This window comes from Plecotus auritus (assembly GCF_963455305.1).
Source record: "Plecotus auritus genome assembly, chromosome: 5".
Lineage (NCBI taxonomy): Eukaryota > Metazoa > Chordata > Mammalia > Chiroptera > Vespertilionidae > Plecotus > Plecotus auritus.
The window spans coordinates 182,942,831-182,969,001 of NC_137776.1; the positions used below are offsets into that span (position 1 = coordinate 182,942,831).

The window sequence follows — 26,171 nt, forward strand, 5'->3', positions numbered from 1 at the left end:
TGGCACGGCCCACACACTGCTTTCGGGATAAGAATGAGCTGCCAGTGTTTGAAAACGGGGAAATGTCATCTTAAAGTTCTGTGTCTGCCTCCCTTTGGAAAATGGGGCCATCTGACAACAGTAGACCCAACTCTGCCATCATCGGGGGCCCAGAGCGCAGGGACAGCTGCCTGTCAAGACGAGGCCTGTGGTCCCCAGCTCGCCACAGTCCCCACCACTCCCCTCGGCCCCTCCCGTGTCTTTATTGCTGTGACCTGGCTGCTCCCACAGGGCAGGACCCCGGGACCCCTGGGGGATAAGCTCCAGATTCTCCGTCTCTGCGGGTTGTGATGCTCCGGGAGCCCTCGCTTCTCAAAGACGCCGCCCCACACCCGCGGCCCCAGGTGGCTCCGCCTCTTCCCGCAATGGATTCTCCTCAATCCGCCAGATCAGTGGTCGGCAAACTGCGGCTCTCGAGCCATATGCGGCTCCTTGGCCCCTTGAGTGTGGCTCTTCCACAAAATACCACGGCCTGGGCGAGTCTATTTTGAAGAAGTGGCGTTAGAAGAAGTTTAAGTTTAAAAAATTTGGCTCTCAAAAGAAATGTCAATCGTTGTCTTGTTGATATTTGGCTCTGTGGACGAATGAGTTTGCCGACCACTGCGCCAGATAATGCAGGTGTTCGCCGGGTGACTGCTGGGTGGTTGAGGTATTTCTAACATCAAAGCATTTTCAGTCTCCACCTCTGACTGTTTTGCAGAATGGAGCTTAGGGTCCGAGCGTGGACAGCTGTCGGGTCACCGGGTCACCGCAGACAGGCCTGGCCCAGGCGTGCAGCTCCTCCGTGGCCTGAGCTCCCTGGCCTCACGTGGGGACCCCTGCCCCTCCGCCCCCAGGCCTGGCCTCTGGTCGCTGGCCGTGGAACACGCCCCGGAAGGGAAACGGAGGCAGAGCCCCTCCCCGCCCGTTGCTCTCTCCAGGTGCCCATCCCTTCCCGTCCCCCGCCGGCAGGACCAGGGACCAGGACGGGGACAGTTGGGCGGGATGCAGTGCGCTATAAACACCGCTGCCCCGGGAGGGGGATGGGAGTCTATCCCTTTAAACGTGGATTAGCAGCTCTCTCCCCGGCTCGCCTTCCTTAGAAAGAGAACTCGCCAAGGTTTCCATCAATAATAAATAGCGGTGGTCGTGGCGGCGGCTCCAGCCGGAGGCTGTTTTGATATTTTCTGGAGACTTTGTCAGCAAGCGTGCAGGCCAGGGAAAGCGGGGGCTGGCGGGGCGGCGGCAGCGCCTTCACTGCTTTCTCCTCATTTGCATTCTCGCTGTTAAATAATGTATTGATCGCTCTCCGTGTCGGTGGCCCACCCTCTTCCCCAGCCGGCCTGGGTCCTCCCCCTGGATGAGATGACAGACCTTGACAGCCGGGGGCGGGGCAGGGCCGGGGCGCTGTCTGGGTGAGGCCCCCACCGCCTCACTGAGCCTTAAGTCCTTGCCAGGCGCGGGTCCGAGCGCACTGGTCCCTGTGAGAGCCTGGTGGTGGCTCCGTGAGGTCGGCGCGGTTATTTAACCCATTTCACAGCCGAGAACAGTGACACGCAGGCAGCTCACACGCCCTCCCAGGGCCGCCCAGCCAGGAGGCGGTGGGCTCCCGGATGTGAGCCCAGGTCGGTCTGGCTCCGAAGCCAGGGCTCTTGACCTCTGAACTTACCACCCTCACGCCTACCCGGGAGACAGGGGGGAAGGAGCCCTCCTCTCACACTGAGCCGGTGCCAAGGGCCGGTGGGCCACGGGCTAGGAACTGCCATTGGCTTTGGGCTGGGGTTGAGGAGGCCAAGGCTAGGGGTGGACACCCCATGTCACCCCAATGCAGAGTTGACACCAACGTGGGCAAGTTCTGGGAGACAGATCTGGGCTCCCCCTCGGGAAGGACTCCCTAACCTGGCCCCCCCCCCCCCCCGCGATGGATGAGGCTGCCTTCACCGGGGTGTCGCAGAGAAAAACGCGGGCCCGCCCGTCACCCTCTCGCAGCGTTTCTATCTGAAAACACACACCGATCAGTGATGTCTGCCCCGCCTGGCGATTATTGCTTCAACGAGGATCTGTACGCCGCGGAGCATTACACAGCCAGGAAAAAGGACGCGGGTGCACGGACATAAAGGCTGTGCACAGTCATTGTCCCGCCAGCAGTGCAGCCTGTAGCCAGGGCGGAGCTGCTCCCATTTCTGTGAAATCGCGCCCGCAGGGGCACCCACAGGGGCTCGCACGCACCCCCGCCTGCCGGGAAGGACACCTAGGAGGTGCGTCTCTCCGAGGTGGCGTCAGGGCGGGATTCGGGGTGATGTTTCTCTCTTCTCTGTATTTGCTGCTGTTGCCTCATTTCCTCTGAACGTGTATGTCTTGTGCGGTTCTTAGCAGGTAAGTAGGCCTGGTGGACAGGGGCTTCAAAGAGCACGCGGGAGAGAAGGCAAGTGCCCCCGGGGACTTCGCCTGGAGCATCTGGGCTGAAATCCGGCGTCACATCTCCTTGCCCTTCTTCTTCTTCTTTTTTTTAAAAATATATGTCTTTATTGATTTCAGAGAGGAAGGGAGAGGGAGAGAGAGAGAAACATCCATGATGAGAGAGAATCACGGATCAGCTGCCTCCTGCACGCCCCCTACTGGGGATCGAGCCCGCAACCCAGGCATGTGCCCTTGACCGGAATCGAACCCAGGACCCTTCAGTCCGCAGGCCGACGCTCTATCCACTGAGCCAAACCAGTTTCGGCAATCTTTTTAAAAATGTAAATAATTGCCTTTTATGAAAGAATTACGTCCTTCTAATTTTTCTACTAAAACCTCTCCCCAGCTGTATTGGATGTAATTGGTAGATATAAACTGTAAATTCAAGGTGTCCAAGTGTTGACTCGATAGACTTACAAACTGCATGATGATTATCGCCGTAGCTTAGTGAGCGCCTATACCGTCACATAACCACCATTTCTCCTTTGTGGGGAGAACGTTTAAGATGTACACTTAGCCGCTTTGCCGTGTAGAACAGCATTATTAGCTCAGGCACCAGGCTGCCCATTGGGCCCCAGAGCCCCTCCATCTTACAACGGAAACCTGGAGCGCTTGGCCGACATCGCCCCGCCGCGGCTCCCGCCTTGCAGCTCCTTCCTGGCACGGATTCCACCAGGAGCCTCAGGTTCCGGTTTGCCCAGGGCTGGCTTCTTGCTCTGAGCTGGAAGTGCTCCTTGTCCGTCCTGAGGAGGCCACTGGAGGTTCCCCAGGTGCAGGGGTGGGGGGGGGGCTGGAACCCCTCACTCGGGGGCTGGGAGACCCACTCAGCTCACGGGACCCTGGAGGTGGGCGAGGCTGCCTGGCTGTGCAGTTCCCCACAAGCACCTGGTTCAGGGCATTACAAGCAAAACGTTGCCTGGTCCCCCTGACATCCTAAGGAGGCAGGTGCTATTACCCCATTTGACAGATGAGTACACTGAGGCTCCAGGTCACACAGCGAAGCCAGAAACCAAACCCAACTCAGTTCCGTTCAGAGCCTGGCCTCAGGCCCCTGAGCTCCACGCACTCACTACCTCAGAGCAGGCGGTGGGGAGGAGGTGGCAGGGGCCTTTAGGCGTGGGCCAGCCTGCAGGGAGGACCGGCAGAGGCTGCTGACCTGTGGGCCCCCCGGGGACCCTGAGAGCCAGAGAGTTGGCCGGGGCCTACGCCTTCCCGGAGCTCAGGACGATCACAGAGTTAGTGACATGCACGGGAAACGGAGTTTGTGGATCTGTATGGATTGAACAGAGACCCACCTAAACAGGAGGTAAACACGTATCTAGACTGTAGCTACAGCCATACAGACAAAGGCAGCAATCATTTCCTCGTGTGTCTGCTCAGCCCCCAGGGGCGTGGGGAGTGATGCTGGGCCCCAGGGCCCGTGAGAAAGATGCAGCACCACCTGTGACCACAAGGGGGCGCTCGGGGGCCGGTGCTGAGCAGCGGGCGGGACAGGAGACTCCAGGGCAGCAAAGGCAGAGATGCTGCCTGGAGGCCTGGCTCAGCTGGGAAGTGGGCTGGACACGGGGAAGGGGAAGGAGTCCAGGGAGGGGTAAGGCCTGAGGGGTCTTTACACATGCACACACATGCACATGCATGCACACACACACGCGTGCACACACAGATGCATGCATACACATACAGGTGTCCCTGAAAATTGTATACACACCTCAGCTGATAGGTTACTTTTGAAAATGAGATGTATTTTAATAAATACCGCCTTTATAATTATCCAGAGTGTGCGTATACATTTTTTGGACACTCTCTATATAACTGAGAATGATTAAGAGACAATCCAGTCCGGGACTTACCTACCCACCTCAGCAAGCTTTATGCGCCCACAGGCCCCCGCCCAGGACCAGATAGAAGAGCTTCCATCACCCTTTCTGGCCGCCTGCCTCCGCTGTCCGGTTTTTAACACCACAGATCACGCTTGCTGCTCTCGGATAGCACGGGCATGGCCCCCTGCGCTCACCGGGCCTGCCCCAGCCAGCCCCGCTGTGTGTGAGCCGGCGCGCACCCCTTCATCCAGGACCGGTCATGAGGAGGGGCCACAATTTGTTCTCCCCTCCCCCCGTTGGTGGGCATTTGGGGTTGTTCCCCATTGTGGCCGCTATAAACAAGGCTGCCCTGGGCATCCCCTTTCTGTGAACACGTGCCCTCGTTTCTCTGGGGTGAGTGCCAGGGGTGGGGGTGGGACCACCGGGCAGGCGCCCGCTGAACTTTAAAGGAAACGGCCACACTCGGAGGAAACGCACAAGTCCCCGGTGCCACATCCTCGCCAGCATTTGGGGTTGTCGGCCTTCCGGCGTTTAGCCACTCCAGTGGCAGCCGAATGGAGGCGTAAAGCCGACGTGGTGTTATCGGGGGGCTGGGTGGGGCTGGGGAGGCTCTGGAGCCAGCGGGCATGCTGGGTTCCCTGCAGAAGGTCCTGGCTCCAGGTGTCCGAGTCCCCGGATTCTGAGATGGATGAGGGAGAAGGAAGGGAAGGCGTGGGGGCGGGGGGCGGAGTGAGGGGACGGGGGCCACGCAGAGGCCCTGGGATTAATGAGCGGAGAGGAGAGACTCGCGGGGGAGGGGGAGGGCAGAGCGGGAAGAAAGGCAGAGATGAGACGGGCTGGAAGCACGGAGTTAATGGAACTACTAAGTGGTTCATATTTCCCCGCTAATGAGGCCCCTCTGCGGGGTGAGGGGCTGGGACAGGAAAGCGCCGTGGCTCTGACGACTCCAGGCACTGGCGCTAATGAAGTCACCGGAGACTCGGATTCCTTGGGCACATCTGACAGGGCCATGGTGATGCCATTTTAATTCAGTCCGAGGATGATCAAAGGAGGAGAGTCCCTGTAACCCGCTGAGCGAGCGTGGGGAGCGGGAATGTGGAGGGGGTGGCAGGCGGCGGGGGGGGGGGGGTGTCTAACGGACAAAGGACCCGGGATGGATGCAGGGAGCGGAGGGGCCCCCAGGCAGCGCGCCTGACAGGGGACAAGGCCGTAGCCACAGGCTTGGGCACAGGTGCGACCCACTGTCCTGGGAGGTGCGGGCACACGGCGGGCACGGTCACGGCACCGCACTCCCCACGCACACGCTCAACACAGCCCAGCACCTGGCATCGCCCCAGCACCTGGTGCCTGCGGCGGGCAGAGACAGGCCTCCTCTGCCCACCTGGCGTCCTCCGCCCGGCGCACCAGCGCTGCGGGCCCCTCCCTCAGGCCTTCTTCCTGGCTCCGGGCCTTGGCGCCTGCCACTCCCACGCTGGGACGCGCGGGGCTGCTAACTCCTGCGCAAACGCCAGGCGTCCCCTCCTCCAGGACGGTCCCCGACCTTCTAGACCGGGACAGGGCCTGGATGCCGCCGAGCTTTCTCGGGGCTGCTGCAACAGGCCGACACCCTGGGGCCGAAACAGCAGAAATGGGTCCCCCGTGCCTAAGGCTAATGTCCGAAGCCCAGGCCCCGCAGGGCTGGCCCGGAACTCTGCGGTAACTTGCCCCATGTCTCCTCGCCCCGTTTCTGGCCGCCCAGCCTCCGGGGGCCTCGGCTGCAGAACCCCACCTCTGCCTCCATCGCCACACCCTCCCCTCTGTGCCCGTCTTCTCTTCACGTCTGATGAGGACACTGTCACTGGATCGAGGGCCCGCCCTGATCCAGGGTGGTCTCATCTCGGGATCCTCACCCTTATTCCAAATAAGGTCACGTTCTGGGGGTGCGGAGAGACATGAATTTGGGGGACCCTCTTCGACCCACAGCCTGCCTGCACAGCATTCATCACAGGGACTAACGGAATGACGTGTCTGAGGCCTGTCTCTCTGGCTCCACGGTCAGGGCTGGAGCGAGGCCTGGGCCGGCCTAGTTCTGCTGCCCCCACGGCGTCCAATGGGGGGGCGCACTGCAGCCGTGCAGCGTGGGTGCTGGGCTGGTAGGCGCCTGGAAAGGCGGAGAGGAACCGGGGGATCTTGGGTGAGCTCCTTCTCCTCTCTGAGCTTTGGCCCCCGGCTCCCCTGCCCCCCCCCCCCCCCCCCCCCCCGGTCTGGAACGTCGGAATAACAGCGTCACCTTCCGAAAGGCTCTGTTAGGAAGTGCTGAGAGCACAGAGCTGGCCCGGCAGGAGGAAGGGCTCAAGAAATGACGATGCTCAACACATGAGGCGGGGAGACGGGGAACGCGGGAGGCGGTCAGAATCTCTGAGCCTGATCGCGGACGGCTTGGCAACGTAGTCCCTGGAGGCAGGGCCAGGCCTGTCCAGTCCCTATTGCCACAGTCCCTGCCAGGTCCCGGCAAACAGAGGGCCTCCCGGAATACGGATCGACTGACGGAGGCTGAAGAAATGAAGGAATGAATGAACGAACGAGCGAATGGATGGATGCCAGCCAGCAGCCCCCCTTGTCCCCGGCTGCAGAGGCCGACGGGTTACCCGAACACGGCTCTCTCACCTGGCCGGGCCTTTCCTGCGTTCTGGGTCCTCAGCCTCCCACTGAGTTGGGGCCATTGGCATTCCCACAATTCTTTCCAGCGTCGGTTGCTGAGATGGACCGCCCCCCCCCCCCCCCGCCGCCCCGAAACCCCACCACCTGGCTCATCCCTCCCTGCCGCTGGCGACTCTCCGAGCCCCGTCATTAATTCCCTCCAGACGCCTTCTCATGCGGCCGCGTGCTCACGCCAGGCAGCCCCCAGACCAAGGACCCTTCACCGAGCTGCCTTCTCGAATGGCCTGTGCCCATTAGCTGCTGCTGGGGTCACCGCCCGGCTGGATCGGGGGTGGGGGGGCCCGCAGAGCAGACAGTTCCCGCAGAGGGACGCTCTCCCCAGCTGCCCACGGCGGGAGGTCGCTGCGGCCAGACCCCGTGGAGGGGAACCTGGGGAAGGGGTGCTTGCAAAGGAGAAAATATGCTGTTTGTGACCCTCAGCCGTGCTGACCTGTGAACATGGCAGGCCAGCCTGCTGGGAGCGGCTGAGGCCGGTGCTCCGGAGAGAGGGTCGCAGCCAGGCACCTGGGCCCGGCCCGCTCTGCCGCTTGTCAGCTGCAGTGCGGGGGGCATGCCCCCTCTCTGGCGGGTTGTCTCGTGCTTCGAGGTGGGCACGCCGCTTCCGTGTAACCGTGAGCGCACCCGGCAGCCGCGATAACCGGCAGCGTGAACGCGTGAGCGTAACTGTGGCTGCTCGCGGTGCTGGGAGCGTGCGACTGCCCACCACGGCTTTCCCGCCTCCGTTCTTTGGAGTTGCTTCTCTGCAGAAGGTGCCCAGGGGCTCTGGAGACCTTGGGGGATGCACGCCAGCGGATGCCAGAGCGGCCCCCTGCGGCCCCCTGCCACCAGCCTAGACCTTGGTCCGTGTGCTGCCTGCACCGTGGGGACACTCGGAAATCTGCGTGGCGTGAACGAGGCAAAGGTATCGCCAACCTCATGGGAGGCGGAGACTACGTTTTGAGAGCATGAGATGCGGAAAAAAAATAAAAATAAAAAAAAGCCAGCCCTAACCGGTTTGGCTCAGTGGATAGAGCGTCGGCCTGCAGACTGAAGGGTCCCAGGTTCGATTCTGGTCAAGGGCATGTACCTTGGCTGCGAGCACATCCCCAGTGGGAGGTGTGCAGGAGGCAGCTGATCGATGTTTCTCTCTCATTGATGTTTCTAACTCTCTATCCCTCTCCCTTCCTCTCTGTAAAAAATCAATAAAATATATATTCAAAAAAAAAGCCAGGAGTGGGTCTGAGTGTGGGCCCAGCAGAGCCGTGGCCAGCTTCCAGAGAGGGGCCGGTGGGAGACGGGAATCACTGGCATTTTGAGCCCGAAGTTGTGGCAGGCCGGCCCTGGGGCGCTCTCCGTGGTGCTGAACCAACACCCAGGCTGGAGGCCAGCTGTCTGCCTATGCCTGGGCCAAGGGCCAAAGGAAGTGGTGGGTGGCAGGGGCAGAGGACGAGGGGACACCAGACAAGCGCTGCCGGTCAGACGCTCCTGGTCCCCGGGACGGGGACTGCGCTTTCTCATCATTGCATCTCCAAGTACAACCCTCCCCTGGGGACCTCGGGCACCTCCCCCTGCCCCTCCCCGCAGTGCTCCTGACGCCCCCTTGATGGCAAAGGCCAAACCCACCCCGTGTCTCTGACCAGAGGTCTGTGCTCACACTTCTTCCTCTTGTCTGGAGCCCTTTGCGCACTCTGTTCCTTTCAGCCCAGGCCTTTGTCCCCTCATCTCCCTCAAGGCCCGTCCTCCGTGTCTCCTCCTCCTGGGACCCCCTCGTGGCCACTTCTCCCCCGTACCCTCTCGCTCCTTGGACATGGAGAGCCTCGCCCAGCCAGCAGAGCTTCCCCAGCTGCTCCCCATCAGCTTTCTCTGTCCCCACCCCGCGGTGGGACCTCGGGGGGCCTGGTCCTTGCTTTCCTGCACCTCCGTCCAGAAGGTGCTGTTCAGTGACTGTGAAGACAGACCCCAAAGGAAGCGATGCCGGGAGCATCGGGGATGGAGGAGAGAGCACCCACCTCCCCGCCGCCGTCACAGTCCCATCATGGGAAGCACACGAATGTCTACACGCACTCACTGAGCACCGCTGCATGCCACACGTTAGGCATGATGCCGAGACTGGGTTAGACGGTCATGAGTCCGCGCGTGCTGACCTGCCAGCCCCACGGACGCGTCCACAGGGAGGCGCAGAAAGGCCGGAGCCCAGCCCATTGGGGGACTCGACTCGGCTCTGCTCTCAGGAAGAGGGAGCGTCCTGACCTGAAACTGGCACGAACTCCTGGGGAGACAGGAGGGACAGTGGGGGCTGGGGGGCCGGAGTTCCCAGCAGCCGGTGAACCGTAGACACCCCTTACCTGGTGGGTGCTTTGCTTCATCATCAGACCACCCAGGGAGCCACGCAGGCCCGTCAGGAGGGGTTTCTGTGTGTGCGTGTGCGTGTGCAGTGACGGTGCACACAGGCCTACATACTTTGATTCTGTTCAATTAGAGACGCATCAGTGCCGATAAGGGACAGGGCAGGAATGTGATGGAATCATAAGGTTGTCGGAGCCGGGGTGCATGATGGGGAACATCAAGTAGGTGAAGACCAAGTGTCCCGTGTGCATGTGTGCGTGTGTGTGTGTTTGTGTGAGTGTGTGTGGTGTGTGTGTGTGTGCGAGAGTGTGTGTGTGTGTGTGAGTGTGCGTGAATGTGAGTGCGTGTATGTGCATGAGTGTGTGTGTATATGTGTGTGTGTGCATGTGAGTGTGCATGTGAGTGTGTGTGGTGTGTGAGTGTGTGTGTGTGTGTGGTGTGTGAGTGCGTGTGAGTGTGGTGTGTGAGTGTGTGTGGTATGAGTGCATGAGTGTGTGTGTGAGTGTGCGTGTGAGAGTGTGTAAGTGTGTGCGTGTGTGTGCATGTGTGTGTGTGGTGTGAGTGCGTGTGTGTGGTGTGTGTGAGTGTGCGTGTGTATGTGGTGTGTGTGTGTGTGTGAGTGTGCGTGAATGTGAGTGCGTGTATGTGCATGAGTGTGTGTGTATATGTGTGTGTGAGTGTGCATGTGAGTGTGCGTGTGAGTGTGCGTGTGTGTGGTGTGTGTGTGTGTGGTGTGTGAGTGTGTGTGGTATGAGTGCATGAGTGTGTGTGTGAGTGTTCGTGTGAGAGTGTGTGTGTGCGTGTGTGTGCATGTGTGTGTGTGGTGTGAGTGTGAGAGTGTGTGTTTGGTGTGTGTGTGAGTGTGTGTGGTGTGTGTGAGTGTGTGTGTTTGGTGTGTGTGTGAGTGTGTGTGGTGTGTGTGTGTGAGTGTGTGTGTGTGTGAGTGTGTGTGGTGTGTGTGTGTGTGTGAGTGTGTGTGGTGTGTGTGTGTGAGTGTGTGTGTGTTTGGTGTGTGTGTGAGTGTGTGTGGTGTGTGTGAGTGTGTGTGTTTGGTGTGTGTGTGAGTGTGGTGTGTGTGGTGTGTGTGTGTGTGTGTGAGTGTGTGTGGTGTGTGTGTGGTGTGTGTGAGTGTGTGTGGTGTGTGTTTGAGTGTGTGTGTGTGAGTGTGTGTGTGTGTTTGGTGTGTGTGTGAGTAAAACTACAGCCAACGACAGAACGTTGCTTCCTCTGCTCTCGGTGGTGGCGGAGCGGAGCAGGGCTCCCTGGGGAGCTCCGGGAGCTGCAGGGTTGGGGTGAGCAGGGTGCCGTGGAGGGGCTTGGTCAAGCTCCGCTCCCTGCACACTGCCTCCCTCCCTCGAGGTGTCCCTCTGGGTGGCTCCCTGGCCTCAGCTGGTCTCACCTAGGCCTGAACCACTGGGCAGCCTCCCGCCCGCCTCCCCGGCCCCTGCCTCCTCTTCCCTACCTCCTTCCCAAAGGGGCTGTCACCCCATCAGAAGCCCAGAGCTTTCTAAGGAGTCTGTCTCCCCGCAGCCTTTGATTCTGGCCGGTCTCCCCTGGGTCTGCGGGAGAACAAAGTGCATGCCTGAGTGGTAATGTGTCCCTGTCGGCCTGGCTTCAGCTCCTGCGATGAGGTTTGATTGCTGGCTCAGAGGCCCCCTCTCTCTGCTGGAGGGAGTCAGGCCCATGAGCTCCCCGAGAGCAAGAAGGGCCTCCCAGTCGCTGCCACTCAAAGCGGATTCTTCCCCTCACTCACTCCACAAACACTGGCGCCTGCTGCACCTGCTCAGCACCAGGCCGGCCGCGGGTGCGAGCAGCCGTCGCCTTCAGACGAAAGCGGAGGCTCTCATGGGCTGTGCTTCAGTGGTGAGTGCATAGGGGCTGACCCAGGCCCTGCCATTTCCCAGCAGTGAGACTTGGAGCAAAGTACTTAACATCTCCTGGCCTCAGTTTTTCCATCTTCAAAATGGACACAGTGATGCCCTAGCTGGTTTGGCTCAGTGGATGGAGCATTTTCCCTTGGGCTGAACAGTCTCCGGTTTGATCCCGGTCAAAGGCGCCTACCTTGGTTGCAGACTTGATCCCCAGCCTGGTCGGGTCATGTGCAGGAGGCAACCAATCGATATGTCTCTCTCACATGAATGTTCCTCTCTGTCTCTCCCCCTCCTTTCCGCTCTCTAAAAATCGATAGAAAAACAGCCTCAGGTGAGGATCACCAACAACAAAAGGGACCCAATGAGAGTGTCCCAAATACACGTCGCTTTCCTAGTGCCGAGTAACGAACAACCCCCCAGTCTCAGTGGCGGGCACCACACCAGGCCTGGGCTGGGCTCACCCCCGTGTCTGGAATCAGCTTGCTGTTGGCTGTGTTAACTCGTATTCCGTGTTTTCCCTTCTCCATCAGGTCAGACCGTGCACGTTCCCATGGCAACGACAGGGCCAAAGGGAGCACAAGGCCCATCCCACGAGTGACTCTGGGGCTCTGCTGGCTGGCGGGTGCCTCCCTTGGCTGCAGGGAGCCCCCGAGGACTCCAGGGTGAGAGCGGCGGAGAGCTGCAGCCGCTGGCGGAGGCAGAGGGGGAAGCCTCGCCCAGTGTCACCGCCGACCACAGACTTCCTCCCAGGCCGTGAAGCCCTGCGCCCAGCGCATGTCCGTGACGGAGCTGCATCTTAGAAAAGGGCAGAGGTGTTGGGTGAATGAGAGTCCCGGCAGGCCCTGCTCATGGCCCTGTCCCCACGGCCCCATCGTGCCTGCTGACCGAATGAGCTGCGCCCCTCGAGGTGAGGGCAGCAGAGTCCGTGGCTGGCACAGCCTCCTGCTGCAGGCGCACGGCTTCCCCGAGGAGCGCAGAGGGACACGCCATCCACCGGGGATGCCAGCCTCCCGGGACTCGCCTGCCAGCCTCCCTGCTGTCAGCACTCCCAAAGGCTGATGCGGGAGGCCTCCTGTCGGGTGATCGTAGCACGGACCAGGGCAGGAGGGAACAGGTGACCCCTGAAGGAAGGCCTCTTCTTGCCCAAGTTTCGCCGGGACACAGAGGAGAACTACAGTTCCCAGCACTCCTTGCAGCGAGATGGGGCCACGCCTCTTCGTTCTGGCCAATGGGACCTGAGTGGGAGCAATGAAGTCTATGCCACTTCCAGGCCCGGCCTCCAAAGCTGCTCTCTCTTTCCTGGTCTCCACATCAGGTGCAGAGGGCCCAGTGAGAGGCTAAGGCTCTAGGGCAGAGTCGGACAAACCTATGCCTCCCTCTGTTTTTGTAAATAAAGTTTTATTGGAATGCTGTGGTGCCAGTTCCTCTGTGTTGCCTGTGGCTGCTTTCCCACCACAGTGGCAGGATTGAGTAGCTGCCACTGTAGGGCGCGCAAAATATCTACGACCTGGTCCCTCACGGAAAAAGCTTGCTGGCCCCTGCTCTGGGGGCAGGGGTGGGGTGGGGTGGAGCCCCAAGTTGGAGGAGCCTGGGTCCCTGGGTGGCCGCATGGAGCTTGGTCTCCCCTTTCCCAATAACCTCCACTGGACGGAGACACACGCAAGAGAGAAACGTTCACTGCCCGAGCCCCTGAGGTCTGGGGTCATTTGCTACAGGGGTCAGCCCGCCCCGACAGACAGCCCCCCAGCAGCAGTCCTGCAGGGACACGTCCCCAGTCCGCTTTCCGCGGGTACCCTGCGAGTCCGGGAGGCTGGCCATCTCCAGCTGGGGCTCCTGCGGGGCCAGCCACTCAGACCCGGCGACCTTGAACGATCAGGGAGAGGGAGGGGTTACTTTTAGAGGGTCGGGGCCCTCTCTCCGCAGGGCGGATAAAGCCATGAGCGGGCGTGGGGAGAGGGGAGCCGCCCTGGTGCCAGCCTGCCGGTCTCGGCGGGCAGCCTTGCTGTCAGGACCATCACAGGGAATCTGACCTTGAGGGTTTGCCAATTACTCCCGTGCGATCCCAGATAACTTACTTGACTCTCCCTCCCCGGATTGGAGTTTTCTTATCGGAAACGTGATCGAGAGCATCGTGTCTGAGCTGCTGCGAGACAGGATCTCCCACGGAGACATGTCTGCCTTGAGTGGGGTTTATATGCACCCCATCCCGTCTCTCACTCATCCTCCACGGTCTGGCCCCGGGAGCCGTGTCCCTTCTGAGGAAGCCGTCTGCCCATCCTCTCCCGCCCACCCCCCCCCACCCCCGGGCAGCGCTGTTTACACAGGGCCCTGTGCTCGCCTGCAGACCGGGCGAGCCAGCTGCGGTCTCTCCTGGGTGAGGGCCAGCTGAGAGGGCAGAGGAAAGGCTGCTGGGGCCAGGCTGGGCCACGTGCCAGCGGGTCAACCAGAAGGGTCCGGCCGAGAGGAAGAGAGAAGCAGCCGTGGGGGAAAGCCATGTCCCTGTAGGGCTGCCCGATGAGGCTTGGGGTCTGGCTTGCTCCATGGCCGGGCGGTGGGCTCAGCCTTGGTTTGTAACATGTGGCTACGGAGCGCGAAATGTGGCTCGTGCACTGGGAGCCGGGTGCTAACCTGCAGGGCATTGAAATAAACTTAAATCGGACTCACATTTGCGAAGTTAATTCCAATGTGCCTGCGGGCTGTCGTCCTGGACAGCGCAGCCCCAGTGCCTTGCTGCCACCCCCAGGCCTAGGTGTCCCCGGCCTTCGGTGCCAGGAGCCCCCACCCCCCATGCAATCTGTCCTGAGTGGGGTTTCTTCTGCCACCCAGGGCTTCAGGACTGAGGTCAGCCCAGCGTGGGTGCGGGGCCTGCAGGCTATAGCTGTGCGTGCGTGTGCGTGTGCGTGTGCGTGTGTGTGTGTGTGTGCACGCTTGCAGGAAGGCAGATATGACAGATGGAGGGGCGGGCAGTGGAGAAGCCGAGGTCTGTTTTCCTCTGTGTGGGTGTGGCCTTGCGCCCTCATCTCCTTGGCAGAGCTCAGAGCTCTTAACGGCAGAGCGGCTGAGCCGAGCTGCTCTGGGGACAGGTTTCCAGACCACGAGTTCCTTCACCTGCTTCCTTCCAGCCCAGCTTCTCCTTCTGCCCCTGACCTGGCGGCGGTGGGGGCGGCGCAGGGCATGGCGGCAGAGGGGGCTTTCCGGAACCCCTGCGCTCGCGGCTGGACCGGCTTGCAGAGGGAGCGGAGGCCCAGTGAGGCCAGGGCCTCGCAAGGACGCAGGTCCCAGCCCACAAGCTGCCCCACATCCTTGCCCCCGAGGGCATGGCCACCGAGAACAAAATGGAAGAGGCCCTGCCTCCCTGGCTCTTGCTGACTCGTCTATTGAGGGGACAGTGTGGCCGTGACCTTGGGGGACCCTTCCATCTCCAAAAGGCGGGGTGGGACTAGCTGACCTTGAGGTCCCCCAGTCTGAAGGTTTAGACCCCCCCCCCCACTGCTGAGGGGGAGCGACAGGGGCGGGGCGCAGGGGAGGGCGGACGTCTTTTGGTGCCTCTCCACCCGGACGTGCCCTGGGGTCCTGGAGAACCTTGGTTCATTAGCAGCTGCAGCTCTGATTGTTGATTAAAAAGATGCTGACTTCCCCCCTTTCTCTCGGTTCTTTCCTGAGCCATGAGTTCAATTTGCAGCCGCTCTCTCGCTCACTCTCTCGGGGTGGAGGAAGGTGGGCTGGGAGCTCGGCCCCTCCCTTCCTCCTCCCCCCTCTCCCCTCCTCTACCTCTTCCCCCTCCCTTCCCTCCGCCCTCAGTCCCAGGCCAGGATTGAACACACCTGCCTCGTGCATCGATTGCCTGATTAAGGGGAGATTGATTGGTCCCTGCTGTCATTAGCATATAGTTAGCGGTGACCCGTCTGCTTGGCCTCGGGCTGCGCTGGGACCTGAATGGACCAGGGACCAGCAGCCAGCAGGCACGCTGGGAAATGGAGCCCAGCAAGAGGAGGGGCTCAGCGGGGAGCCCAGGCTGTCCAGGCCCTGGGCGGAGGCCCCTCACGGGCTTGGCCCGGGACCTTCCTCAGGAACCAACGTCCTCAGTTTTCCTCTCTTCTACGTGGGGAGATTGAATGCCATACTTCCTGAAAAGGCTTTACCCCACTCAGAGAAGAGGGGGGCTCTTACCTCCCCAAACGGCTCACCATGTCCGCTCCCTCCCAGCCCCTCTGCCCGAAAGCCTGGCAAGCTGAGCGCTCCTGAGTGGGGCTCTTCCTTCCGCCACGTGGGCCTGCGGAGAGGGGCAGCCAGCTGCGGCGGGCCGGGCGTGGGGGAGCAGGTGTGCGCCAGGGTCGCGAGGAGAGCGGGCTGGTGCGCAGTGCGGGCTGGGCGGCGGCAGGCCCAGCCACATGCTGGGATCGGCGGGAAGTGGCGGTACTGGCGGCCTCTCGGGTAAGGTCACGTGTGAATTCGGGAAGGATGCTGGACTCAAGTACGGCCGCCGGGCGGGGGCTTAAACAAGGAGCCTTTCATGTCTCAGGTCTGAGGCCAGAATTTCAAGGTCAAGGCGTTGCAGGGCCGGTCCCTCCCCGGGGCCCCAGGAAGGTCTGTTCTTGCTGTTCCCTGTGCGTCCGCATGGGGGGTTTCCGCGGCGCATCTCTGGGTCCAAGTCTCCCCTTTCTGAAGGGACATCTTTTTGGATGATTGGGACCTCCCCCTGCAACGACCTCACTTTAACTCGATGACCTCTATAGAGACCCTGTCTCCAGACAAGGTCACATTCCGGGGTACTTGGGCTGAGGACTACAACATATGGATTTTGGGGTCCACATTTCAACCTAGAACGGGCGGCTTCGAGCTCAGAGCAATGACGGGAAGTGGGGAGCCTCGCCTCGGCCAGCCTGCGGGCGGGCAGGCAGGGACCCTGGGACTCGGAAAGGAGGGGGCTGGCTGGCCTCGGGCTCAGATGCTGGGAGGCAGGACCAGGCAGAGCCAGGGGTGCCAGCGGGGAGGCAGCGCGGGGCTGGACAAGCGCCCTGTGAGGTCTGGGCCTTTGAAACACTGACTAGAAAGGCTTCCTCCTCTTCCCACGTTGAACAAGCCAGTGGCTTCATACGGGCTCCCCTGTGTCTGCGCCGTCCGCCCGGGGATTCCAGGCCCCTGGCCAATCAAAACCCAAACCAGCGTGTGAGTCTGCTGTGAGGGTTGGCCCTGGGTGAGTGGGGGCCTCCTGACCCCTTCTGGGTCCTGCCTCCGGAAAGGAGCTGGGACCTGCGGCCCAGGGCCTGCAGCCGTCTGAGTCAGTACCAGGGGCAGAAGGAGGTCCCGCCGAGTTGCTGGAGGGTGGATCCCACAGCACTGGCGTCTCCCCGGTGGGACTCAGGCCCCTGGAGACAGTGCCCGGCACCTGTCCCGAGTGGTTATGAAATGAGGATCCAGTGCCCAGGGAGGGAGCCAGGGCCTCACCTGGGCTGCCCGCCTCTGGGTAGGGGTGGGGGGCGGGGAGGCAAACCCCCTCCGGGAGTCAGAGGAGTTGTCTGCACGCCCAGGAGGCTGCGCAGCCAAGTTTCACGGCCTTTCTCACACCGTCTCTCCAAGGAGAGCGATTGCAAATCGTCCAGGACGCCCGCCATGGCAGGCGCCAAGGCCAGAACTCACCGCGAGGGAGCCCAGTGGTCCGAGGGCGTTTCTAGACCCAGCTCGGGGGTCAGTGTCCACTCTGCCACTGACGGGCGTGAGTGAGTCACGCAGCCTCTCTGAGCTGGGGTTCTCGCCTGTCCTTGTACAGGGCGGGGCGGGGTGGGGGTGGTAGAGGCAAGGAGCCCTCTGCACAGAGCCTGCATGCGGCTCCCAGGCTCTGCCAGCTCTGCGGGGTGGGGGGGGAGGGGGGACAGGCTGTCCTAGAACGGCCCGTCCGCAGCAGCTGCCCCGCTGGCAGGGCGGGGGCCTGCAGAGACCTGGCAGGCGGCTGCCCCGGCACAGCTGGTGGCAGTGGCTCCGCTCCAGCCCGTGGCCCTGCGAGGAGCTGCCGTCACGCCCACTGGCCGGTGCTCGTCCACGGCTGCGGGGCCTCAGGGAGAACACGGGCCCAGGGCACCAAACCCTCCCTGTGCGTGGGCTCCGGGGCGTCCCCAAAGCTGCTCTGCCCTGTCAGACCGGGTCACGGGCAGCGCGACCTCCAGGGGCTCACGTGACCACGGAGACTCCAGTCCCTCCCGCATCTGTACCCGGAGGCAGCAATCCGTGGTGAACACGGGATGCCCCGGGAGTGCCTGGTACAAACTAGGTCCTCCATCGCCCCAAGTCCCGGCCCCTCACCCCCCTGCCCCTCACCCCCCTCCTGAAGCAGAAGCCTGCGCTCCAGTCCGGAAAGGACCCCAACCCCGGGCACCTGCAGCCCGGGCACAGAATGGCCTGCCCAGCAGGGGGCAGTGCTGAGCAGACAGAGGCTGGGCAGAGCACCGGGCAATAAAGCAACATCCCCCCTGGCATCCGCGCAGGAGGTTCGGGTTCAGGCGGAGGCGCTCTGCCCGAGGAAACGGCTTCTGGCGAAGAATGAGGGGTGGGGGAGGGGCAGCGAGAGGAGCCAGCGTCCCCCTGACGAGGTGTGAGGGCTGTGTGACCCGAGTGTCCTCCTGGGGAGGTGCGAGGGGCCTGGCCCAGGAAGCGCCCTGTTCTGAGTCGCGCGCGGCTGTTCCTGTTTCATCGCCGGGGTTGGCGGTCTGTTGGACAAATTCATCAGCCCGACCCCTGGCTGCCCAGCAGCAGGGCTGAGGGAGCCCGACTCCCACCCGGTCTCTGAGAACACGCTGATGTTCGCCTGGGACTGGCCCCCGCGCTCGCGGCCGGACGGGCTTGCAGAGGGAGCGGAGGCCCAGGGAGGCCAGGGCCCGCAAGGCCGCAGGTCCCAGCCCACAAGCTGCCCCGCATCCTTGCCCCTGCGGGCATGGCCGGAGAACAAACGTGCTGAAGTGACCCGTGGCGCCAAGGAATGGCCTGACGGTGCGAGGCCAGAGGTTGGAACTCTCCAGGACCTGTGGGAGCAGCGGCCCAGGCCGACTTGCTGGTTACTGCGGGAGCTCCTGGCACTGACCCAGAGGCCAGAGGCCGTTTCCTCGGCGGAGGCTCCGGGAAGCCGCCCAGGCCTGCGCCGCCCTCCCCCTGCCCGCCCTGTTCCTGGTCTGGAGGCAGCGGGCGTGGGGAGGTCACTGACCACCAGGTGGAGGGCAGGGCTGGGCAGGGCCGCCAGGACGACGGATGTGAGGGCAGAGCGGGTGAGACAGCATCTCTGTCCCCGCCTCCCATGCCCACAGGCCAGCGAGAAGAGGGGGAAGCAACGGGGAGGTGAGGGGGAAAGAAGGAAGGATGGGGGAGGGGAGGCAGACCCACCTTGGCAACACGCCTAGTGGGGAGGTGGCTGGCACTACCCTCACTTCAAGGTCACTGCCTGGCCGTGGCCCAGGGTCTCACGGTGGTGGCGGAGCGGGCACCAGGGCAGGGAACAGTGCTGGCGGTGGTGGGGACAGTCTCTCTCCCGCATCCACCCCACTTTGCAGACCAGCAAACAAAGGCCGGGGACTCCAGTGACTGCCTCCAGGGACCGCGGCCATCGCGCATCGGCTGGAGCCCAGGCTCCTTCCCCGGTGGATGGCAGGCCTTTCTCCGCCTGCGGAGCCCTGGCTGGGCGGAGGCAGAAGCCCGGGGACAGGCGGGGCCCAGGGGAGAGGGACCGGGATCGACGAGCGATGTCTGCCAGGGGTGTGGCGGGGAGCGGCAGCCTGCCCCCCACGTGCCACCAGCTCCATTACACCCACTGCCCGGGCTGGTGGACGCCGCCTGCCCAGCAGGCGAGAAGTCCGCTTCATGTCCCCGGAGGGACCCAGGGGACGATGACGGCCTCTGAGGACCTGAGGGGGCGAGTCCACTGGGCATTGGTGGCGACGCCCTGGGCTCAAGGCTTCCGGCCCGCAGGTTAGCCTGAGCCGCAGCAGGCGGTGCTGGGTTTTACTAGGCCTCCAGGCACCGTCCTGCGGAGCTGCTCTCTGCCATGCTGGGATCGGATCCGGATTGGGGGGGGGGGGCGGGCCGTTGGGAGTCAGGAATCACTGCTCCGTTTTCACGAGAGCCTAGCGGAATGCAAGCTCCAGCCGCCTCTGGCTCCCAGACCCCAACCTCCCGCTGTGCGGCCTGCAGGGGCTTCTCGGGGACCCGCTGGGGGTGCTGGGAGGCAGCCCGGCCTGCGACCGCGAGTGTGTATTCGGAGTGCCGGAGGGAAGGGCCGCGTGAGGCCGCCGGCGCTGTGCCTGGGCAGCTGGGAGCAGCTGCTGAAGCCAGTGCCTCTCAGGACGGGGGCCCGTTTGCTGGGGTCCCTCATGTGCCGCCCACAGTGGGGAAACCTAGATGTGGGCAGAAGATAAGGAAGACACGATGACAGCACTGACGGTGACAACGCTCGTCCTCGGCCGGGCTGACCCTGGGCCGGGCTCCGTGCTAAGCGCTTCCAGCTAATTTCTGCGCCGGCCCGTCCGTGGCTGCTCGGAGTCCCCGCTGCAGAGGAGGGGAGGGGGCCCAGAGAGGGTACGGAACTGGCCTGAGGCCACACAGCCAGCAGGAGGCAGAGCTGGGATTCGCACCTCCGGCTTCTGAAGCCTCTGCCCTGGCCCTCGCGGTGGGACCCTGCCCTCCTCGGAGCCCGGGGGCTACCCTGCCAGCGCCGGGTCAGGAGGGACCCGTGGAGTGAGCCGTGTCTGGCCGGACTGTGGCCACTTGGGCCGAGATCCGAAGGACCGTGTGGGTTCCGGCCACCCAGGTCCTGAGGCCGAAGCCTGGAAGGCCCAGGGGCGGTGCCGATAGTCCCGGGTGGCTGACGTGTGCCGGGCCGGGAGCCCATCACCCGGTTCCGTGAAACCGCGTGTGAAGGGCTTCCCCACCTGCTGGTGGCTCGATGCCTGTTTCCTTTGGACCCTGGTCTGAGCGAGAGGCGGGTCCCGAGACCCTGCCTGTGGCCACAGCGCAGGGAGTGGGGTCACCCCAGGGAGCCAAGTGGAAAAGCTGATGTAAAACTCTAGAGCAGGCGTCCTCAAACTACGGCCCGCGGGCCACATGCGGCCCGCCGAGGACATTGATCCGGCCCGCCGGGTGCCGCTGCCTGTCCTGCTTAGCAGCCGACTCGTCCCAGGCCCGCAGTGCGCACAGGAATTTGTTCATAGTTTTTTTTAAAACTATAGTCCGGCCCTCCAACGGTCTGAGGGACAGTGAACTGGCCCCGTTTAAAAAGTTTGAGGACCCCTGCTCTAGAAGAATCTCCTCCAACAGCTGCAGTCCGCCCGTGGGGGGAGCGCCTTCCCGTCCAGCGCATCTTCACTGCTTCTACGGGGACGGGGCGTCACAGGCGGGGGGCGGGGGTCCTGCCCCAGGTCACCCCGCTGATGGCGTGAGCAGGGCTGTGGCCTGCGCTGTGCCTCCAGGTGCAGCCCCTACTAGATGGCCATCAGCAGGGCGAGCTCACGGTGACAGGAGGGGACAGTGGGGCACGTGCCCCGCAGTCCTGGTCTCTGAGACGGCAGACCATGGACAGGTGTTGTCACCCCAGCTCCGGAGCCTCCTAGGGGTCAGCAGAGGAACAGATGAGGGGCAGCCCCCGACGCCCACACCTGCTCCCCATGCCCTTCCCTGCGCCCCGCTTCGCCTGTGCTGTGGAAAGTCCTGCTCGGAGTCCGCAGCTGCTCGGGCCCTGAATTACGTCGGCGCCAGGTCCACCGTCAGCACCTGCCAGGGAGGGGTCAGAGGGCGGGACAGCTCTGCGCGGAGACTCCACTTTCAAGGCCGCTGTGGGGTCACCGCTGAGAGCCCTTGGCCGAGCTGGCGGAGCCGTGGGCGCTCTGCCCCCCGCCCCCAATGCGCCGTCTAAGGCAGGTGTGGAGTCACCACGAAAACCCGGCCGGCCGTGTGTTCTGAGCGCATTCCAAGATGCTCTGTGTGAATAACATGCCAACCCGGGGTTTGCCATGGGAAGGTCACCTTGGGGGGGGGAGGGGGGCAGTGTCAGCCACATCACGAGCTTCCCGGGGAGCTGAGGAGATGCCCCTCCTCGCCCAGACCCCATCCCGGTGCCAGGCAAGCTGGCCAGGAGGGGCGCAGTGTGGCTCCTGAACAGGGGGGTCTGTCCCGGCCCCTCAGCTGGAGTGGGGATCGGGGGGGGGGGGCGCGGGGAACGTGAAGCCAGAGAGAGCGGCTGTGGGTGGGTGGCTGGCCAGGGGGGCACGGCTGCTGGGAGAGTCTGGAGGGTGGGAGATGGGCCTCGGAGGGCAGTGTGTGAGCGTCCTGTGGCTGCCACAACCCGTGGCCACACCGAGTGGCCGGAGACCGCAGAGATGGCCTCAGGGCAGGAGGCCGGAGCCCGGGTGCGGCGCGTGGTCCCCCCGGAGGCTGTGCCTGGGAATGGCTCCAGGCCCCTCTCCTGCGCCCGGGCAGCCACCCTGGCGGCCCTGGTGGTAGCCATCCCTCCAGGCCCCGCCTCCGCCTTCCGTGGCCTTCTCTTCTTTGCACCCCACCTGTCATTGGCTTAGGGCCCTCCCCGGTTCAAGATGACCCCAGGTCCTGCCTTAACCACATCTGCAAAGACCCTCGTTCCCAGTGAGTTTGCTCTGAGGTTCTGGGTGGCTCCTTTGGGGCCACGTCTCACACACGTGTTGGTGGGATCGAGGACCCCGCTGAGCGAGAAGTCCCCTGGGAGAGGTCAGGTGACCAGCCTGACTCAGCAGCGCACCCCTGCCCCGGGCAGAGGTGCCGTTCCGGGCTTGACGGTCACTCGGGTTTACCGTAGGCCGCACCCCTCAGAGCTTCATCCACGTCCGGAGGGCAGAGGACACAGTGGAGCTGAAAGAGCAGTTCCCTAGAAGCTCTGGAAGCTCCCAGGGCTTGGAGGGGACTCCGCTGGGGTCTCTCCCAGAATGGAACCAGGAGCGGGAGAGCCTCGCAGAGCCGGGAGGGGGAGACCTTGGGGAGTCCACCAAGGAGCCCCCCTGACAGTGCTTCTCCGCCAGGTTCCGAGACCCTCCCTCCCGCTGGGAAGACAGTGATCGCCAGCTCCGCCTGCTTCTTGGGGTGGTGCTCCGTGGGTTTCAGCACCGGCTCCGTAGCATCACCATCCATCATGGCGTGCGGACGGCTTGCCTCCTGAAGGCCACGTTATGAGAAGATGCCAATAAGCGCACGTACATTTGCCGCGTTCCATCGGGGCCGCCACGCAGAAGCTTCTGCTGAGTCCGGACTTTCCTCCCGCGGCCCCGTCCGCTCCTCGATCCCTCCTCATCGATTGCAGATTGCGTCCATCTAGGGTGACCAATCACCGGTGGGGTGGTAGGCATTTTTTTCCTTTTAATTTTCTGTATCGGCTTTAATGAAACCAAGGTGTGCCTGACCCTGTCAAATTATATCAAAACAGGACTCCCCGGCAGCGTGAGGGAAAACATCAGCATAAATTATTGATTAATCTTCATTCACACTAATCTATCAGCGACTTCCTCTGGCCGAGTGGACCTGGGGAGTCCTCGGACGCTTCGCTGCAAACAGCATCGGAAAGCTTCGCGTCCAAGAGGTGAGACTCATTCGTTAGCAGGCAGTCACTTCAGCGGCCAGGGAGGGGTGCCTCTGCGCCCGAGCGCCGACCGTCCCCTCTGTCCCAGGTCGGCGTCCTCTCAGGTGTCCTGTCTGGTCAGTGAGTTCCGTCTGGTCTCTCCTCGGTGTGGGGAGGTGATCGACGGGCACGTGCACAGACATGCCGGTGTAACTTGTCAAGTGCTACGGCGCAGGTGTCATGAAGTCATACTGAGAATCGTACAGAAACCCGTGTGATCAGATGGAGGTCTAATGTGTGAACTGAACTGGAGAAGACACCAGGAAGCGCTTTATGCTGATGTGTTTGAAAATTAAGTGATATCTTAAAATATTTTAAAAACACAACGGACCAAAACCCTCAGAAGAAAAAAAAAAATGCTTACCTATTAAAGAAACTGAATCCAGAATGAAAACTATCTGACAAACAAACAAAAAAAAGTCCAGATGGCTTCACTGGCAAGTTCTACTAACCGTTTAAGAAAGAAATAACCCCAATTTACACAAAATGGCTGACGGAATACAGAAAGAAGGGACACTCCCCAAATCACTGCGTGAGGCTAGCCCAGGGGTGGGCAAACTTTTTGACTCGAGGGCCACAATGGGTTCTTAAACTGGACCGGAGGGCCGGAACAAAAGCATGGATGGAGTGTTTGTGTGAACTAATATAAATTCAAAGGAAAGGAGCGGAGGGGAGAGCAAGAGAACTGGATAGAACAGCCAGATCCAGCCCGCGGGCCGTAGTTTGCCCACGGCTGGGCTAGCCTAACCTTAATGCTAAATCCTAACAAGGACATTACAGTGAATGCACATCATGGACCACTGTCCTCATGGCAACGGCTGCAAACATACTTAACAAAATATCAGTGAATCAAGTAAAACAGTATCACAGCCAAAGGGGGTGTGTTTCAGGAATGCAAGGTTGGCTTCACATTCAGAAGTAAATCATAATGTAACAAAGGAAAAATAATCTGATCAACTCCATGGCTGCAGAAAAATTGTTTGATGGAATTCAATGTCATCCATGAAAAGAGAAAGCTCTTAGAAAACTAGGATGGGAAGTGAACATGCTTGGCTCGAACTGAAAGTCTTTAGCACAATCATACTTAATGACAGGTTAGAGAAACCTCCCCTCCTCCCCTCCCCTCAGTCCTGAGACTGGAAGTGAAATAAGGTTTCACACCATCATCATTTTTATTCTATACTAGAGGCCTGGTGCATGAAAATTCATGCACTGGAGGGGGGGGGTGTTCCTCAGCCCAGCCTGCCCCCTCTCACAGTCCGGGATCCCTGCGATCAGGGGACCCGGCAATCAGGGGAAGGCGACGCCCCATCACACCTCTGCTGCTGCCACTGCCGGCCGCGCAAGCTTTGGCCAGCCCTGGGCAGCTGGGCAGTTGCCATCCAAGGCTTGCCTGTGCCTTGGGCTGGCCCTGGGTGACTGGGGGGCTGAGGAGACTGGGGGACTCTGGAGGCAGGTGCACGGCTGAGGGGACTGGGCACCGCCATCTTTGAGGGCGGGGCAGTCAATTAGCATATTCCCTCTTTATTAGATAGGATGATACTGGCACTTCTAACCAACGCAATCAAGCAAGAAAAAAGTATAAGGCTTGAAGGAAAAAAAAAAGACACTTTAGTTATAGATGATATCATTGTAAACATTGAAATTCCAACAGAATCTAAAACAAACTAACAGAATTAATAAGTGAATTTAGCAAGATTGCTGGAAACAAGGTCAGTATACTCAACTCCCTTATTCCGGAAACAAAGTAGAAAATAACATCTGCAATAGCATAAGACAGTGGTCGGCCGAAACCGGTTTGGCTCAGTGGATAGAGTGTCGGCCTGTGGACTGAAGGGTCCCAGGTTCGATTCCGGTCGAGGGCATGTACCTTGGTTGCGGGCACATCCCCAGTAGGAGGTGTGCAGGAGGCAGCTGATCGATGTTTCTCTCTCATCGATGTTTCTTGCTCTCTATCCCTCTCCCTTCCTCTCTGTAAAAAATCAATAAAATATATTAAAAAAAAAAAAAAAGACAGTGGTCGGCAAACTCATTAGTCAACAGAGCCAAATATCAACAGCAAAACGATTGAAATTTCTTTGGAGAGCCAAATTTTTCAAACTTAAACTTCTTCTAATGCCACTTCTTCAAAATAGACTTACCCAGGCTGTGGTATTTTTGTGGAAGAGCCACACTCAAGGGGCCAATGAGCTGCATGTGGCTCGCAAGCCGCAGTTTGCCGACCACTGGCATAAGAAAACCAAATACTGAGGAATTAATCTATGGAAAGATATACAAAACCTACCACTATACTGGATAAAGCCTGTAGTCCATTTTATATAATTGTACCAATGCCGATTTCCTGGTTTGAATATTGTGCTATAATTACATAAGATGTCACCTTTGGGGGAAGCTGGCAGAAGGCTACATGGGACTCTGTACTATTTCTGCAACTTCTTGTGAGTCTATCATCATCTATATATATAAAAGACCAAATGGGCATTAAGACGGGATGACTGGCCGGTAGCTATGATGCGCACTGACCACCAGGGGGCAGATGCTCAATGCAGGAGCTGCCCCCTGGTGGTCAGTGCACTCCCACAGCCAACCTCCTGTGGCCCCTCCCCCTGGCTGACCAACCTCCCGCAGTCCGTCCCCCCGGCCGACCGGCCAGCCCAGATTGACCCCGATTGCAGGCCAGGCTGAAGGACCCTACCTGTGCATGAATTCATGCACCGGACCTCTAGTTTCTAAATAAAAGTCTTTAAAAAGTGCATATCCTTTGATGAAGTAACCCCTTTTTTGTGATTCTAGCTTAAGAAAAACTTCAAAATGTACTCAAAGGTTTAGATACGGCTGCCATAATAAATACCACAGACCAGGTGGCTTTAACAACAGACATTAATGTTGTCATAGTCCTGGAGGCCAGAAGTCCAAGATTGGGCGTCAGCAGGCTTGGCATTGCCTGAGGCCTCTCTCCGTGGCTTGCAGATGGCCCCTTCTTGCTGTCCTTACACGGCCCTCTTCCAGTCTGTATTGTTTATGTCCTATTCTCCTCCTTATAAGGACACCAGTCATATTGGATTAGGGACCACTCATGTGACCTCACTTAAATTTAATCACATTTTAAAAATTAAAGTATGTTTTTATTGATTTTAGAGAGGAGTGGGGAGAGAGAGACAGAGAAACATTGATGTATGTGTGAGAGAGAAACATCTATCAGCTGCCTCCAGCATGCACTCCAACAGGGTCACATTCCCAGCCCTGCAACCTGAGCATGTGCCCTTTACCGGGAATGTGGCTTAGCTGATTGGGCGTCAGCCAGTGCTGGTTCTGACTTCCCCACTGGGCCTGCTGAGGCCCCAGAGGTGTCGTGGT

At 60.8% G+C, this 26,171-nt stretch overlaps 1 protein-coding gene across 1 annotated transcript in view; it reads right to left on the minus strand.

Annotated features, from left to right (window-relative positions):
* Positions 1-1,954: 1,954 nt before the first annotated feature.
* MED27 (mediator complex subunit 27) overlaps positions 1,955-26,171 on the minus strand; it is a 186,784-nt gene continuing 162,567 nt past the window's right edge. The window contains exon 8 of the mRNA XM_080669789.1: positions 1,955-2,541. Within this exon, the coding sequence (XP_080525915.1) occupies positions 2,494-2,541 (48 nt within the window). The 3' untranslated portion in view covers positions 1,955-2,493. The remainder of the gene's footprint in view (positions 2,542-26,171) is intronic.